The sequence below is a fragment of the Chiloscyllium punctatum genome, chromosome 20, assembly GCF_047496795.1.
Source record: "Chiloscyllium punctatum isolate Juve2018m chromosome 20, sChiPun1.3, whole genome shotgun sequence".
NCBI classification, from domain to species: domain Eukaryota; kingdom Metazoa; phylum Chordata; class Chondrichthyes; order Orectolobiformes; family Hemiscylliidae; genus Chiloscyllium; species Chiloscyllium punctatum.
In genome coordinates this window covers 45,467,193-45,485,667 of record NC_092758.1, presented here as the reverse complement: position 1 = coordinate 45,485,667, position 18,475 = coordinate 45,467,193, and the positions used below count along the sequence as shown (strand labels likewise).

Here is an 18,475-nt window from a genome sequence, read left to right as displayed (position 1 = left end):
TATTGTTAACTCTCGATCAGATATTCCTACTTATTTCAGAGATGGGGACTTACAGTGGCATATTGGTGATGTTACTAGCCTAGACATTCAGAATCTTGGGTTAATTTTCTGACTGTACAGGTTCAAATCTCACTGTGACGGCAAACATGGTGATTAATGTGTTGACATGGATCACAGCTTCAGGTTCTAGAAATCATAATTGTGCACAGACATGAAGGTCTGCACAGAAGAATAAGAAATTAGAGGGAATGCTAGTGAGGCTGTCTTGATGACAGGAGCATCTCATTCACCTTTTATGCTTTTCACAAGCAGCGTAGCAGGTTTCTGCTAGGCAGCAGCATGTTGCCAATTAAGAGTGATTATTGCTTGTTAAACATCTTGTTAAAAGCTCAACTCACCTTGTTAATATTCAGCTTCCTATCTTAACAAACCCTCCAAACAAGCGAAAAATTGGGAAGACCTGACATGAAAAATAGAGTGGTTACCTGGTGACTTCAACACACCATTTGTTCCAAACAACTTCCATGTTGAACACTGAGTAGTAACATTCTCAGGGCACGTTCCATGGGCAATGGAAACACGCACCTCACATCCACAGACATTGGCAGTATGTGCCTACCTCTAAGAACCTTCTTTCTATATCTCCAATCCACTTAAAGGATGTTTCTGCACTTCAATGCTGCAACATCTGGCTGCACTTGCAACTCCCACTGTAATGCTGCAGCAAGGCACTGTTATGGACTCACATCCAGCTCATGGATTGATCATGCTGTGTCTCTGGGCTCTTTGCTCAGAACTATTGCGCTCACTCGCTCTGAGCCTATCTGAAGTCAAGTGACACTTTTCCCTGTCTGCAACTGCCTCATGTAACCTCAGTTGGGGTTTGGTTAGCTCAGTTGGCTGGGCAGCTGTTATGCAATGCAGAATGATGTCAGCAGCATGGGTTCAATTCCTGTATCAGCTGAGGTCCTGCCTTCTCAACCTTACCTCTTGCCTGAGGCATGGCAACCCACAGGGTAAACCACCACCAGTCAGTTCTCTCTAATGGACAGCAGCCTGTGGTTCATTAGGAGTATAGCTACTTTACCTCTAACAACATCTGCTCCTCGACATCAGTACTTCATCAAAGACAATTTCTAGTAAGAAGAATGAAAAATTTGCACTTTCATAACCACAAACATTTCTATTAATTATGTATGCATAGTATCATAGAATCCTTACAGTGTGGAAGCAGGGCACTCGGCCCATTGAGTCCACACCAACTCTCAAAAGTGCATCCTATCCAGACCCAAGCCCTCCTTACACTATATCTGTAACCCAACATTTGCCATGGCTAACCCCACCTAGCCTGCACATCCCTGGATGCTATCAGCAATTTAGCATGGCCAGTCATCTAACCTGCACATCTTTGGACATCTTCCCCAAACACTAATGTGACAGTAACCAGATAACCTATTTTTTGAAATCTTGATTGAATAGTGAATTATTACCAGGACACCACTTGCTCCCTGGAAGTCTGACTGATAAACTGTGACAAAAACAGAGAACTAAAGGAGAAATTCCCTGCCGTTTTCTAATGGGGTTTATCAACATTCTGATGGAGGTTATGTAATTCCTTCATGGATTTTCAAAGAAATACGACAATAATTCATTAGCAACAAGACCAAGAATCCCATTCCTAGCACTTATTTTGCTGCAATATTAATGTAGTTGGAAACAATTGATAACACTAGAAATAATTGTGTTTGATATGCATAAAATCAAGGAAATGGATGGAATGCAAGTATCTATCAATGGAACCTGTTTAAGAGCTATTTAAGCATTGTATATAGTATTAAGTTTACAAATGAGAATTTGGGAAATAATACCACATTATGTTAGCTTTGCTAAGTGTGGGAAGTTACTACCGGGGCCCCAAAACTATGTTACCTTGAGAAAGTCAGACTTTGGAACATGTCATTTTTCTATTTTGTGGTGCATTTTAAATACTGAACATTGTTAATCGGTTAATAAGCCTTTTTATACATTATTATGAAAATTGTTTTCCATAATTTTCTTTTTTTAAAAATCTTTCTAAAAAAGCTAAATTAGATTACTTACAGTGTGGAAACAGGCCCTTCGGCCCAACAAGTCCACAACGCCCCGCCAAAGCGTAACCCACCCATACCCCTACATCTACCCCTTACCTAACACTACGGGCAATTTAGCATAGCCAATTCACCTGACCTGCACATTTTTGGACTGTGGGAGGAAACCGGAGCACCCGGAGGAAACCCACGTAGACACGGGGAGAATGTGCAAACTCCACACAGTCAGTCGCCTGAGGCGGGAATTGAACCCGGGTCTCCGGCGCTGTGAGGCAGCAGTGCTAACCACTGTGCCACCGTGCCGCCCACAATTGTACCTGAATTCTTTGGAATGCAGGCTGTAACTGAAGCAAGATTTCACTATTACACAAAGAGCTGAAAATCTTGCCTAAAGTATTGACTGTATAAGCTTTCAGGGCAGTTTAAAAAAATGTCAAGACGTTTGAGTGAAAGATTCCATTGTGATAGCAAGCTAAATTGAAATTTGTGATGGGGATTGATCTTCAAACACAATATTGTGTGGCTAACATGGCTTAAGATGAAAGGAAGCATGCTGTGTCAATTACCAAGCACCAAGGGTGGACTACCAGCACCTGTCTTTATGCTTGCAATCAAATTCACTAGTGTTGACACAATTATTTTGAGAACAGTTTTAGGAAACTGGCTTCATTAGCTCTAGTTCACCCAAAGCAAGTTGCATGTTAATGCCATTTATGTGAGAAGGACACTTCCATGTGCTGGTCAAAGTCACCCTTTGCCTCACCTCTTATGCCCTTATCATCTTCCAGTACGATGCAGGCATCTCCAGCCTTAGTTGAATTGTTGTCCATCTATATGCTAAGCAAGTGAATTGATATATAGATCAGCATGGCTAGGCCTCCCATTTCTTTTGTAGACAGGCAGGAAGCTGGAAAAACACAGTAAGCCAGGTAGCATCAGAACGTGGAGAAGTCGACATTTTGGGTGTAACCCTTCTTTAGGACTGGGGGTGGGTGTAGGGGGAGCTGCAGATAAAGGGGGTGGTGAAGGCAGAGTGGTGAAGTGGGGATGGTTGAAGACAGGTAGAGGGTATGACCTGGTTGGTCAATCAGAGGAATAAATCCGGTAGATGGCTGGGAAGGGTGGAATGGAGTCGGGGGATGAGAAGGGAGGTTATTTGAAATTGGAGAACTCAATGTTGAGTCGTCTGGGCTGTAGGGTGTCCAGGTGGCAGATGAGGTATTATTCCTCCAATTTGCAGTGTGGTTCATTGTAGCAATGGAGGAGGCCAAGGGTGTCTACTTTGGATTCCAGCATCTGCAGTTTTTTTTTGTCTCTTCCCATTTCCTTTACCATTGAGCATCAGCAACAATATGACAAGCTGCTGGTGTCTGTATCAAATCAGGTAAAACATTGAAAGTAAAGATATGGACATTTGCAATTTTTTGGTGAATACATGACGAAGCAGTTAGGTGGTGCTAGAGTGTGCTGGGATATGCCCATTAATGATAAATACAGAGAAAGCTGCAAGCTTATGTCAGTGCTTAGCATGGATTAGTAAATGTAATCCTTACAGTGTGGAAGCAGGGATGTACAATGTAAAACAGTTTGACGGGTTCCATTTGGTGTTATGCATATTTGAAAAATTTTTCTCATTGAATAATTTATTCAAAGTATTTTTGTAAGATGTGCCTCTACCACAGCTCTTTCAAGTCCTGCAAATAACTGTTCCCTGTTGCTTTTTGCCATGTACGCTGCACTTCTTAAAGTGTCTTAAAGTAGCTGACTTCAACAAACAATGCACGCTCACTTTCAACAGCTCAATTTTTCTGAACCATGAACTGAAATTCACGTTATGCTGCTTCTGCACTTGCTCCATATCTGAATCCCACTGTTGTTTCTTCCTCAAACTACTTTATTTCCTCCAGGCAAACCTGACATTACTGACAGCCTTTTGAACTGTGGTCTTCTTTCTCACTCCTTGAATATCCAATTACCTTAAAACACTTACAGCCTTTGAGTTTTGACTGCACTTTGTGATAAGGAATGATAGCCACAGACATCATCTACTTTTCAACTCCTTCAGTAAGATAATTTATGATATAATGTTGAAGGAAGAATTGAACATCACACAAACTCAATCCTTGAGGGAAAATATCAGGCTGAATTTTACCAAAATCTAGCCTGCTATCAATTTCATGGAGTTTCATGGAGGATTTTTCTCCATGAGCCCTTTCAAGTTAACTCACAAAATTCTCTGCCGCGAAACTCATTGGATATAGACACTGCGTCTATGATGTCATGCCTGTATTATTGTGTGCTTACCCCAGTGGTGCAAATGCTCATCATTACCATACAAATTTTGATGCTATATGTTAAGCCCTGCAGTAGACCAGGCAAAACACTGCCAGCCAACATTAACCTTCACAGTACATGTACTGGGAGAGAACTAAAACAGAAAAGCTCCTGTGGGCACCCAGGACATGGGTGACTCTTCATTGGAACTGGAATCTCACAATCATAAATGTATTACCCCTTTACCATCATTACATGCCTGATATACTGTCATTGTAGCTGCAGCTGGAAAAATGAGGCTGCAGAGATTATCAGTCCTTAGTGCCATATACAAGAGGCCTAATATCTGTGCCATTATTGCCCTGGTGGAAGAATGAACTGCATTGTTTCTATGCTAAACTTTGGTCAGGATATGTGCAATAATCAGCCATGGTTACAGAGGGTAGCCCTTGTCACCCAATAGCAATCTTTGTATGGCATCGGCAGTTGAAATGAAGTGGCAACCTAAGAGTTAGCAAGAATACAGGCATCATGGCAGCCTTCAGGGGACTTGGTGCAGACTTCTAAACGTGATATTGATGAATACAAATGGCTTGTACATTGATGGAATGGAATACTTTTCTGTTGGTGAAGTCAGCTATGTTATGATATGGTCCTCTTGGCTCAATATGTGTACAGTCTATAGTACCCTGCACTGAGGGGAATGCAGCAAAGCCTGGGAGAAGTGCTGACCTCATTACAAGGAAATAAGATTAAGCAGTGTGATTCAACACAGATTGAGTCAATAATAGTCTTGATACATTTAGAATCATAGTGTCATAGGGATGTACAGCATGGAAACTGACCCTTCAGTTCCCCTAGTCTATGGCCAACCAGATATCGTAACCAAATCTAGTCCCACCTGCCACCACTTGGCCTCTATCCCTCTAAACCCTTCCTATTCATGATTAGATTAGATTCCCTACAGTGTGGAAACAGGCCCTTCGGGCCCAACAAGTCCATACCGACCCTCCGAAGAGCAACCCACCCCCCTCTGACTAATGCACCTGCCACCTAGTACTATGGACAATTTAGCATGGCCAATTCACCTGACCTGCACATCTTTGGACTGTGGGAGGAAATCGGAGCACCCGGACGAAACCCATGCAGACACAGACAGTCGCCCAAGGCTGGAATTGAACCTGGGAGCCTGGTGCTGTGCGGCAGCAGTGCTAACCAATGAGCCACCATGCCAACCTCTTCATATATCCATCCAGATGCCTTTTAAATGCTGCAATTGTACCAGCCTCCACCACTTCCTCTCACAGCTCATTCCATACACGCACAACCCTCTGGCAGCTCATTCCACACACGCACAACCCTCTGCATGAAAAAGTTGCCCATTTTTTAGGTACATTTTATATCTTTCCCCTCTCACCCTAAACCTATGCCCTCTAGTTCTGGACTCCCCCACTCCAGGGATAATACCTTGTCTATTTACCCTATCCATGCCCTTTATGATTTTATAAACCTCTATAAGGTCACCCCTCAGCCTCCGACGCTCCAGAAAAAAACAGCCCTAGTTTATTCAACCTCTCCCTACAGCTCAAATCCTCCAACCATGGCAACATCCTTGTAAATCCTTTCTGAACGTTTTCAAGTTTCACAACGTCCTTCCGATAGGAAGGAGACTAAAATTGCATGCAATATTCCAAAAGTGGCCTAACCAATGTCCTGTACACCCACAACATAACCTCCCAAACCCTATACTCAATGCTAATAAAAGAAAGCATACCAAACACCTTCTTCACTAATCTTTCTACCTGCGACACTACTTTCAAGGAACTATGAACCTGCACTCCAAGGTCACTTTGTTCAGCAACACTCTCTAGGACCTTACCATTAAGTGTATAAGTCCTGCCGAGATTTGCTTTTCCAAAATGCAGCACTTCACATTTACCTAAATTAAACTCCATCTGCCACTTCTCAGTCCATTGGCCCATTTGATCAAGATCGTTGTAATCTGAGGTAACCTTCTTCACTGTCCATTACACCTCCAATTTTGGTGTCATCTGTAAACTTACTAACTGTATCTCTTATGTTCACATCCAAATAATTTATTTAAATGATGAAAAATAGCGGACTCAGCAACGACCCTTGTGGCACTCCACTGGTCACAGGTTTCCAGTCTGAAAAGCAACCCTCCACCACCACCCTCTGTCTTCTATCTTTGAGCCAGTTCTGTATCCAAATGGCTAGTTCTTCCTGTATTCCATGAGATCTAACCTTGCTAACCAGTCACCCATAGGGAACCTTGTCGAGCACCTTACTAAAGTCCATATAGATCACGTCCACTGCTCTGTCCTCATCAGTCCTCTTTGTTACTTCTTCAAAAAACTCAATCAAATTTGTGGAACATAATTTCCCATGCACAAAGCCATGTTGACTATCCCTAATCCATCCTTGCCTTTCCAAATACTTGTAAATCCTGTCCCTCAGGATTCTGTCCAATCACTTGCCCACCACCAACGTCAGGCTCACTGGTCTGTAGTTCCCTAGCTTTTCCTTACCACCTTTCTTAGATAGTGGTACCATGTTAGCCAACCTCCAGTCTTCCCGTACCTCACCTGTGACTATTGATGATACAAATATCTCAGCAACGGGCCCAGCAATCACTTCCCTAGCTTCCCTCAGAGTTCTAGGGTACACCTGATCAGGTCCTGGGAATTTATACACTTTTATGCATTTCAAGACGTCCAGTACTTCCTCCTCTGTAATATGGACATTTTTCAAGATGTCACCATCTATCTCCCCACATTCTATATCTTCCATATCCTTCTCAACAGTAGACACTGATGTAAAATATTCGTTTAGTATTTCTCCTACCTCCCCCATGTGGAGTAGTAGTGCAACTTCGGATGAAACAAGCTAGACACGATTTCATTAATACCTTCTAACAGTTCTAAATTGGGTGACGTGATCACTCGACTGTAAATTTATTGTTGTTCAAAAACACACCTGTTTCTCCTCAGAATGCAGTTTCTTTATTTCCTATTAACTTTCATTGGACTATGAAAAAAAGTGAATGTTTTCAACTGTTTTAGGGCTTTCCTGCATGCATTTCTCCCACAGTGAACAATGACAACATATTATGCCATACTAAACAAAGAGTAACACTCCCTTAGACAGGGTTGAATTGTGGAATGGGCAGCTTGTGCAGCTTGGTTGTTGTAGCAGCAGTTACAATGAGTGTCGATTAGGTTGGTGATGATGTAAAGAAGCAAGACCTTTCTGAATGTGGACTTCCATTTCCAAAGAACTGTCATCTGTTCCACTTATGTACTCTCAGAAGCTCTTTGTTTCTGTTTCTCTCCACCATATGTGCTGAGAAGATCTATTTCTGGCTTCTGGAGAGAAACCTTCCATTAAACTCCCTGAAACTGACAGTTCGCCCAGGGAGTCTGACAGAGAGGTTGAGTAATAAAGAGAAAATACTGTGAGCGCTGGAAATCTGAAACAAACAGAAAATGCTGGAGACAACTCAGTGGGTTTGACAGCATCTGTGGAAAAGACACAGAGTTAGTATTTTGAGTCTGGTATGACTTCTTTAGAACCCTGAGAGAATCTGGCCATGGCCAGATTTGAGGGCATATGATTTAGTATTAACAGAAATGCATAAAGAGAACTATGACCTATCAATGATGAAGTGACATCTGACCCAAAAGGAAATGCATGTTTTATCCCTTTAAAATGTTCAGATACTTTGATTGCAATTAATTGTAAGTTCAATCATTCCCCTGACAGTAATAATGTGAGAGCATCAATATGGTATTATTAGAATTACATGGGAACTCTGTTTATACATGACTCAAACCTCAGTTTGCAAGGACCATTTTATCTACCACACAATTGTAGACGGGCTAAACTATGCAGATCGATTCCTGAAAACTAAACATCTAGCTTAGGTTTCCAGAAGTTATGATCCTCTTTGAAGGTAGCAGAGAATGACAGTGTTATCACTTTTTGCACTGCTCCACATAATGTGCATGTGATTGTGTCTGGTGATCAGCATCTTTCCAGGTAGTCTGCAATCAAAACCTAAATAGTCAGAACCCTCAACAAATTGAAAGAGAAAGCAGGACTGTTTTACAAAATGCTATGTTTGTGTCATGTGACAGGTTGTACAGAGGGTTGCTTTGAAAGTGACTAGAGTGATCTTCAATCTTTCTTTTCCTTCTTCTACATCTTGGTGCCACCTCAGTCATGACTGATCTTGTGGAAACCTGCTGACTGCTTTGCCAGCTTGTCGTGATTACAAGACAGATGTACTCTTGTGGTCCAGGGTCCTGAAGGCTCCAGCCTGCTAGGTGTCTCATGCACAAGTGAAAACTCTTGATGGTTAGGTTTTTGGGCTGTTAGCAGAGTGGAGACAGTGCAGAAGGGCACTTCAGCAATGTTTTCGGCCCCTGCTTGTGAGAGGTATGTACAAGTAGACAAGGCATTGGTGAGCCCACATCCAGAGTATTGCTTACAGTTCTGGTTTCCTTATTCAATAGGGGACATGTTTGCATTGGACACAATTTGAAGAAAGTTCTCTAACTTGATTCCTGGGATAAAGGGATTGTCTGATGAGGAAACGTTTAGAAGGTGGGCCCTATACTTATTTGAGTTTCGAAGAAACAGGTGATCTTATTGAATCATAGAAGATTCTGAGGGGCATTGGCTGAATAACCGTTGAGGGAAATTTGCCCTTTTATGGAATATTTTAGAAATATGGGAGCATAGTCTCAGAATAAGGAGACATCTATTTAACTCAGATGCAAGAAGGAATGTCTCCTCTCAGAAGCTCATTTAACTTTGATATTCTTTTCCCAGAGAGTGTTGGTGGCTTGTCGATTGATTCTTTTAGGACTGAGTTAGACAGGCGTTTGATCTATAAGTGTGTCAAGGGTTATGGCTTCAGGGAGGAAAATGAAATTGAGGCTATAATTGAATCAGCGATAGTCTTATTGAACAGTGAAGCAGGCTCAAGGTGTCAAGTAGATTCTTTCTAACAATGTTCATAATCTAGGCTTCCTGTTCAACCTTGAGCTTACTTTCTAATCAGGAATATCTCATTTCTACCACGACAAGCTATTTGTCCTGTCCTTTTCTCAAGGTCACTGTTTCAACCCCCCATTAATGTCTTTATCAGCTCATGACTATTTCAGTGCTTTCCTGGCTAGTCACCTGTCACCCACTGTCCTTAAACTTTCACTCAGTCGAATGCCTGTCAATTGGACCAAATCCAATTTATGATCATCTCTGCTCGTTAACTATTTCTGGTCACTTGTAGTTCAAATTTAAAGTTTAATTGTGTTTCATTTCCTTTATGAGGTCTCCCTCACAACAATGTATCCCCCTCCAGCCTTGTACCTACTTCTCTCTGTATCTGTCCCAACTCAGTTGAATTCTCTATTCCTCTAGCACTATCTTTTATGTTTGCTAATTTTCACTCCACAGTTTCAGTTTATTTCATTGATCATATCAGCCTGCAAATCCCTCACTAAACTTTCTTCATTTCTTCATTAAGATCCTCCTTAAAATATACTCTTCAACTGAGCCTTTAGTCATCCCTGCAAATCAGGGATTCTGTTGGCCTGGGATCCACCTTGACGTCGGTCGCAGGGATAATTGGGATTATTTCTTCATGTTGAAAATGTTATATAAAAGTTTTCTAACATTCACCGAACCTTATGTCAAGCAGTGACAGAAAGGAAGAGAAATTGGTAAGATTTATATTGAAAAGGCACACCTATGTATGATACTTGAATATTGCATCACATAACCCACAGGGCCTGAAACTTGCATTAGGTTGTATTACATTTTTGGGATAATTTGATAAATTATTGATCTCACAAGGAGTTAAGAACTACAGGGAGAGTGCGGGTAAGTGGAGTTGAAGTGCGCAGCATCCATGATTAAATGGCGGAGTGGACCTGATGGGCCAAATGGCCTTACTTCCACTCCTATGTCTTATGGTTTTATGGTTTTATAATCTGACATACAGGAACGGGATTAGGCCATTCAGCTCTTCGCATCTGTTGTCATTCAGTGAGATCATGGCTGATCTGTGGCCCAACTCCATATACCTGCCTTTGGCTCATATCCCTGAATACCTTTACTGAACAAAATAAGTCTAATTCTGATTTAAAATTAACAACTGATCTAGCATCAATTGCTATTTGTGGAAGAGAGTTCCAAACATCTACCACCCTTTGTGTGTAGAAGTGTTTCCTAACATCTCTCCTGAATGATGTTCTTTGGTGGGTTGGTAGGCTTGAACTTGATGGGCTGAATAGCCTGTTTCCACAGTTTAGAGATTCTATGCTTTTATGAAAAAGAGGAGTGACAATTTGTTGGAAAAACAAATTTCCAATGCAGAGTGATAACTCCTGTATCTAGGAAACTCTGCAAAGATACAGTTTGGGCATCAATAATATGCTCCCCTATTTCTTTTAATATCCTCCGATGGAAACTGTCAGGTCTCAGGGATTTGTCGCTCTTTAATTCCATTAATTTCCCCTTACCAATTTTTTGCTTACATTAATTTTATTCAATCCCTTTCCCAAATTCACTATTAATTTCCCCAGCACATCTAGTAAGCTATCCTCCTTTTCTACTGCAAATACTGAGGCAAAATAATTATTTACCATGTCTGCCATTTCCCAGTAGTCATCCCCATAGTTTTAGATCCTTTTCTGTTCCTCTGTTCCACCCAGATGATCTCCACAGAATGTTTTCCCCTCATTATAATGACCATTGAAATGGAGATGCCTGTATTGGACTGTATTTGACAAAGTCAGAAGTCACATAACACTAGGTTATAGTCCAACAGGTCTATTTGAAATCGCAATCAGTGCTCCTTTGTCAAGTGAAGTGGATTTCAAATAAGCCTGTTGGACTATAACTTGATGTCATGTGATTTCTGACTTTGCCTCACAATTGAAGTAATCTTGTTTCTAATCAATAAGGCTACTCCACCTCTTCTGCCATTTTCCCTGTCTGTTCTGTAAACTTTACAATCTGGTATTTTTAGTTCCCAATCCTAACCATCCTGCAGCCATGTCTTGGTAGTGGCGACAATATCATGATCTCCAATTTAAATTTATGCCAGAAGCTCATTTCATTTATTCCTTACACTACATGCATTCATATATAGAATTGTTATTTGCGCCATCCACCTTAACCTGTCCCTCAGCACTGATGCTTTATTTACCTGTTGTTCATTATTTCTCTCTTTCGGTTTAATCAATACACTGCTTATAGTTTTGCCATTATCTACCTCCCTGAAGTACCTAGTATGCTAAGGATAAATTGAGCTTATACAGTTTTATTGTGCTTGTTTAAAAAATATTGCGCTGAAGCAAGCCCTGTCTCCAGAGTTGACCACACCGCAGGGTGAATTTATCAATATTAAGAGTTTCTGCATATTCTACCCATTTATGGATTTCTGAGGAGCTTCCAAAAATTAAAAAGAATATTTTAGGTGAAAAAACACCAACAATGAAGTGGACTATTGTCTCTCCATGTCACTAGTAATGGTTCTGTCCATGTTAGATTTCTTTTATAATAGTTTAAAATAAGATTACTTTTAGATGATTGGGAGACATTGTGATTGATGTTACTTATTTTATTTGTGATAAGCCTATTTTTAGCTGTATCAATTGGATTGCACCAAATAAACACTCTTAAAAGTACTAAGAGATATTTTTTAAAACAAAACTTTGTAGTTACGCTAGTTGATGGCAGGTTCTGCATATAAAAATATGCAATTGAATTTGAGGAAAACAACCTCATTTTAAAACTTGCACAAATTTGTATGTGAATTGCTTTTTCAATTGTACCTGAAGCGGATATTCTATCATCGTAATATTCAAAGTGTTCTTTGGTTTATTGAGCAGTTTACGAAGTAGAATAAAAACTAACTAAGCAAATGTATATTGATCACAATAGCAAGGAGTTGTTTGCTCAGCATATTTAAATAATTCCTTTTAAATCCAATTTTCTTCAAATACCCATTCATAAAATATAATTTCTTCTCCTTCAGGGATTGTATAACTCAATAAAAAATGAAAAGCTGGAGTGGGCTGTGTAAGTACAACTTTAATTTTGTGACCCAAAAGCATTCTAATTACTTATGTTGTAAATTATCATAAAAATTGAATAAGTCTTTCAGCCTATAAATGTTTCTGCTTTCATAATAACAAATAATAAAAGTGATGGACCCTACCCATTGCTTCTCCTGCCTATGGAACATGTCATCTGAAACCTGTCCCTTGAATGCAGAATCATAAAATGGTTACAACGTGGAAGAATGTCATTAGGCCCATTGAGCTCATGTTAACTCACTGCAAGAACAATTTAGCTAATCCTCTCTGCCTTTTTCCTCTAACTCTGCATTGTTTTACTCTTCAGGTGCTTATGAGATTCCCCTTTGAAAGCCATCTTTTAAATTACCTCCATGCCCTTTCAGGCTTTCCAGATCCTAATCACTTTATACATAAAAATGTTAATCCTCATGTTTTGCTTTGGTTATTTTGCTAAATACTTTACATACATATCCATAGCTTCTCAGTTTTTCCAACAACAAGAACAATTTCTCCCTCTCAATTTCGACTAGACTGTTCATGATTTTGAATACTGTTATCACATTCCTTTCGCCAATGAGAACAACCTCTGAGCGACCTTAGTAAGTGAAATCATCATCACTGGAACCATTATCAGATTTTTTTTTCTACACCCCTCAAAGATATTCCTTCCTAGGATTTAGAATTGGATATAGGACTTCAGTTGAGACTGAAACACAGTTTGTTAATATTCGCCATAATTTCCTTGCTTTGTATTCTACATCTTTATTTATTTACAGAACTCAGAATAATGAACACAGTTTAACCACTTCCTCAACCTACCCTGTGAGCATCAACAATCTGTGCACATATCCCCAGCTCCCTCTTCCTCCCCTTCCTCCCCATTAAAATTGTAACCTTTTCTCCTCTTCTGCTTCTCTCTACCAACATCTGACCCTTCAAAACTTCTGAGCGCTAAATTAGTACCCTAAATACCTATCCAATCCACCAGCCCATGTAGGCTCTCTTGAAGTCTATTACAGTCCTAATCTTAGTTCACAGTGCTTCCAAGTTTTGTGCCATTTGCAAATTTTGCAATTGTATACAAAAAAAATACTGTCAACCAAGTGTACGTCATCAATATCTATCAAGAAAAGCTGCAGGCGGCATTCTAACCTCTGGGTTGAATGTATATATGATGTGTATTTTCCATCAGTATTAAAAACAACCATTTACCTGTATTCTTTGTTTTTTATCAGTCAGCTAATTTTATATCTAGGCTTTTATTGTCTGCTTATTCCATGGGCTTCAACTTTGATGGTAAACCTGTTATATTGCATTCTGTCAAATGCCTTTTTAAGTCCATATGGATCTTATCAACTGCATTATCCTCATTAAATCTCTCCCTTCAAGAAAGCCCAGTCATGTTGGTTCAACACAAGTTGCTTTTGACAAATCTATGATGGCTTTCCCCAATTAACGTACATTTATCCAAGATGCTGTAACTTTGTATCCAATTATTGCTTTTTAGAATTTCCAAGCACTGAGATTAAAGTGAACAGCCTGGACTTGTTTATATGGAGACCTTACATACCTTTTTGAAGACTGTGTAGAATTGCAACTCTCAAGTCCTTATCTTAGAGTTTAGAATCATACAGCACGTAAACTGACCCTTCAGTCCAACTTGTCCGTGCTGACCAGGTATCCCTAACATCAATTGTAACCAATCTCTATTTATTAGGCCATCAAATGGCTTAATTTTGCTAGTTGACATTATTACACAAACTCTCTAGACTTTTTTGTATCCTCTTGGCAAATTTCCAGATTCAGTTTCAAAGAATCTCATCCTCATTACATTTATGTACTGATTTTGAGATCAGCAGTACTCATATTGTTATGACACTTGAGCCAGGAAATTCCTTTGAGCTGCTTACACCATGCCAGTATTATGTAGCCTGAAGTGTGGCAGAAACCTAACTTACATAATGTAAAATGTCATTATAATTACAGATCTAGTTTGAAATAAAATGTATAATTATCAGTTGGTATAAATGATGGTAATGTTATAATTTGATGTTCAAGTATGTTTGTCATAGGAAAAAAGACATTTCTAAACGTCTTCAATGAAAATGATTGGTGCTTCCTCTCTCCTTTTTAAGAGATGAAGATGAATTGAGAAAATCTCTGTCTGAGCTTGTGGATGATAAATGCGAAAGTTGTCCAAAGAAAGTGACCAGAATCATTGATAGCAGTAATCCCTTCCTCGATATCCCTCAGGCACTGAATGCAGCAACCTACAAACATGGCGTTCTCAATCGTAAAACCCATGCAGATATGGATGGGAAGAGAAGTGAGTACTTTCCAGTATTCAGTTTATATAGACCAGTTCTTCCTACTCAATCAAAGCCTTAGTTACTTGAAAAATTTCTTAAGGAGACAATTGTGAACATTGTGTCTACAGCCATATATTCCCGTTCAATCATGTTGGGAACACTGGGCTTCTGGGACCTGGCTTATTTAAGCAGCTTGTCCTGTTGGTGGCCGAAAGTGTTAAATCTTTGTACTTATTTCTTTCCACATATAACTTGTTTTTGCCAAGATATCTGCGGTTTACGATTTTCTTTAATGTCAATATTTTACTTTGGTGACTCATTTGCTGATGATGTTTAAACTGTACCAAAAATAATGTTTGTGCATGTTCCTTGTTGGATTTTGAATCAGCTGGCTGCGTCTGATTAAAAAAACGGAAGAAACATCACCAATTCCATAACAAATAGGGGCATGAGAGGTAATAAAGCAGCAGGTTTGGTGAGAGATGGTGGAAGAACTAACTAGATCTCATCATGTAAAACCATTTGGCAGACAGGTGAAAATGTAATGATGCAATAACCAGTATAGAACATTAGCCAAAATTGCTGGAAAAGCTAACTGGGTCTGGCAGCAAATGAGGTACTGTTTCCTAACACTTTAACACACCATCCTGTTCCCTGACCAACATCCCTGTCTCAGGTTTGTTGCAATGCTCCAGTGAAGCTCAGTGCAAGCACCTCATTTTCTACTTGGGGACCCTGCAACCTTTTGGCCTCAATATGAAGTTCAACAACTTTACGGTTTGAGCTCTCCCATGTCTTGCCCAAAACCCCAAATATCAAGCCTTGTTATCACATAGTCTGCTATTACACCCAACCCATTGGTAGCCACTTACAGTCCCCATTAATAACTATTCGCTCTCCAAGCCAGACCGTTATCCATTCCTTTGTCTGTCCATCTCTTCTTCCCGTTCTTTGGGCTCTATCCCCACCTATTGTTTACACCTTATTGCCCTCTCCCACCACCTTATCTTCTGCAATGAAATGGACATTTTCTGAGCTACCATCAGTTCTGAGGAAGGGCCACCTGACCCGAAACATTAACTTTGATTTCTTTCCACAGAACTGCTGAGCTTTTCTAGCAATTTCTGATTTTGCTTCTCATTTACAGTGTCCGCTGTTCGTTCAGTTTTCTGTACATTTCTTAAGCTCTCTAGCTCCATAGCAATTGAGGAAAAAGCAGGTTAAGATGTACTTCAAAAAAATGTCCAGGTTTTTCAACATCACCACATTTTGAGCAGCCAGAATTGAGGTACTGCACCTGTATTTAATTGTAAAGTCATGTCCAGAAAGAAAGATAAGATGAGGAAAAGAACGATGTCATTGAGAGAGGTAACAGAGACAAAAGGAAGAGGGGAAAATAAAGGTCTGGGCATTTTAAGTCTTCAAAACAAGTTAAATTCTGAAGGAATCAAAACTCCCGATGCCTGGAGTAACTACCATCATGGACTTATTCTCCATCCTGATTATAACCTTAGTATGACCAAGAAGTGACTATGAGTAACTATGTTCATTCAAAAACATTTTCATTTTATAGGTCCTAATGATACCTTTTGAATACACCATCAGAATTTGTAACAATATAATTAGAAGAGCATATTAGTAAGTATGACTTAGAATTTCATTTTTCTTGTAGCTCCTAGAGGAAGAAGAGGATGGAAGAAATTTTATGCAGTGCTCAAAGGGACTATTCTTTATTTGCAAAAGGTAGTGTTTTTTAAAAAAAAATCTAATTGCACATATCTGTAGTCTGCATATACATTATACATAAGTGAATAGAAACCTGTAGGCACATGTTATTGTAATGAGTTGCTTTGCAAAGAAATGATTAATGGGCTAAAATTTCTTCTTCTTAGCTCTAGTAATATCAATAAAATCTCGGTGGATTCGACTGTATTAACTCAAAAGACTGGATAATGTTAAACCCAACTGAGTGTATCTTTAAACATATATTTGTGTGTTTTGTGTCATTTTATGTTAGTTTAAGATTCAGTTTGCCCATACGGACCCTCCGAAGAGTAACCCACCCAGACCCATTTCTACTCTGTCTACAAAACTGGCCTCAGTCCTATGTCAAAATTATGAGATTCTAGCAATGTAGTGGTTTGAGAAGACCATTTAAATTGTCAGATTTTCCAAGGCACTCTGTCACTGTTGGGGACATTTTAATCATTTTCTTTCTCAAATTAACTCAATTTGTTTATTTAGAAACTAACCAGTGTGTGATCATGAAATTATTAAATGAGTCAGTGTAGTTTTATCAATTAAATTTCACTGATTTTAGTGAGTTCAATCCATTTTCAGTGGTGTTAATAAAAATGGTACCAGGTTATTACTTTTGAATACATCAAGGCCTAATTGATATGGGCAGAAAGAAAGACGATTCCTTTGTATTATGCTGCCTCACTGTTCCCATACACGTTTTCCTTCCTCCATCCTGACCTGGAGCAATATGGCATGGTAGCTCAGTGGTTAGCACTGCTACCTCACAGCACCAGGGTCCCAGGTTCAATTTCAGCCTTGGGTGACTGTCTGTGTGGAGTTTGCATGTTCTCCCTACGTCTGCGTGGGGGTGCTCCGGTTTCCTCCCACAGTCCAAAGATGTGTGGGTCAGGTGAACTGGCCATGCTGAATTGCCCATAGTGTTAGGTGCATTAGTCAGAGGGAAATGGGTCTGGGTGGGTTACTCTTCGGAGGGTCGGTGTGGACTGATTGGTTTCCACACTGTAGGAAATCTAATCTAATACTGAGCAGTCTTCTCTGCATGCTGTTTTCAAATATTGCTTTGCCCTCTGGCACCAAACTATCTACTTGTGCATTTGAAAGTGGGTAATTTGTCCAAGATACTGTCTGTAGTGGCCCTGCAGTCAGGTAAATCCTCTATATAAGTTATTGTAAAGTGAGCTGTATAAGTCATGGTTTCTTCTGAGCTGAAAATGTGTTGCTGGAAAAGCGCAGCAGGTCGGGCAGCATCCAAGGAGCAGGAGAATCGACGTTTCGGGCATGAGCCCTTCTTCAGGAATCAGGGCTCATGCCCAAAACGTCAATTGAAGAAGGGCTCATGCCCGAAACGTCGATTCTCCTGCTCCTTGGATGCTGCCTGACCTGCTGCGCTTTTCCAGCAACACATTTTCAGCTCTGATCTCCAGCATCTGCAGTCCACACTTTCTCCCAGATGGTTTCTTCTGAGACCTGCAAAACTGCAGAGTCTTCAATCTGTGGGGCACTGCTTCCTTTAAAGCCTCATCTACTGTAGCATTCTCACTAAATACAGCTTTGATTTTGTGACTAAACAGTGGGGTCTCCTCATTTACTTAGAATATTCCATCTGTAGTTCATCTTGTTTGGAGGGTGTCTTAATAAGGAAAGGCATATTTCACTGCTGTTTGTCTGTTTGTCTCTAAAGAGGGAAATCTTGTGTGGAACTTCTTACGTGCCAGCAGCAAGTTATGTTTAAATTGAGCATGCTGATGTCATTTTTTATTCCTTCTTGTAAGGACAGTAGCATTTTTTTCTGTATATTTGATTGTGGGCTGAATCTAAGAATGCTAGAAGATTACTGCATTTTTAAAAAAGTTACCTGACACTAACTACTGTTTAGAGAGTCGTTGGTTCAAGCCAAGGGAAAAGCCTAGTAAGGGACAAACCTGAGCCAGAG

The 18,475-nt window shown here is 40.0% G+C and overlaps 1 protein-coding gene across 3 annotated transcripts in view; it reads left to right on the top strand.

Annotated features, from left to right (window-relative positions):
• The window catches only part of psd2 (pleckstrin and Sec7 domain containing 2), a 182,972-nt gene that overhangs the window by 132,733 nt on the left and 31,764 nt on the right, over positions 1–18,475 (top strand). For all 3 annotated transcript variants that reach the window (XM_072590834.1, XM_072590833.1, XM_072590832.1), the window contains 3 exons: positions 12,430–12,473; positions 14,608–14,798; positions 16,454–16,524. In XM_072590834.1, the coding sequence (XP_072446935.1) occupies positions 12,430–12,473; positions 14,608–14,798; positions 16,454–16,524 (306 nt within the window). The remainder of the gene's footprint in view (positions 1–12,429; positions 12,474–14,607; positions 14,799–16,453; positions 16,525–18,475) is intronic.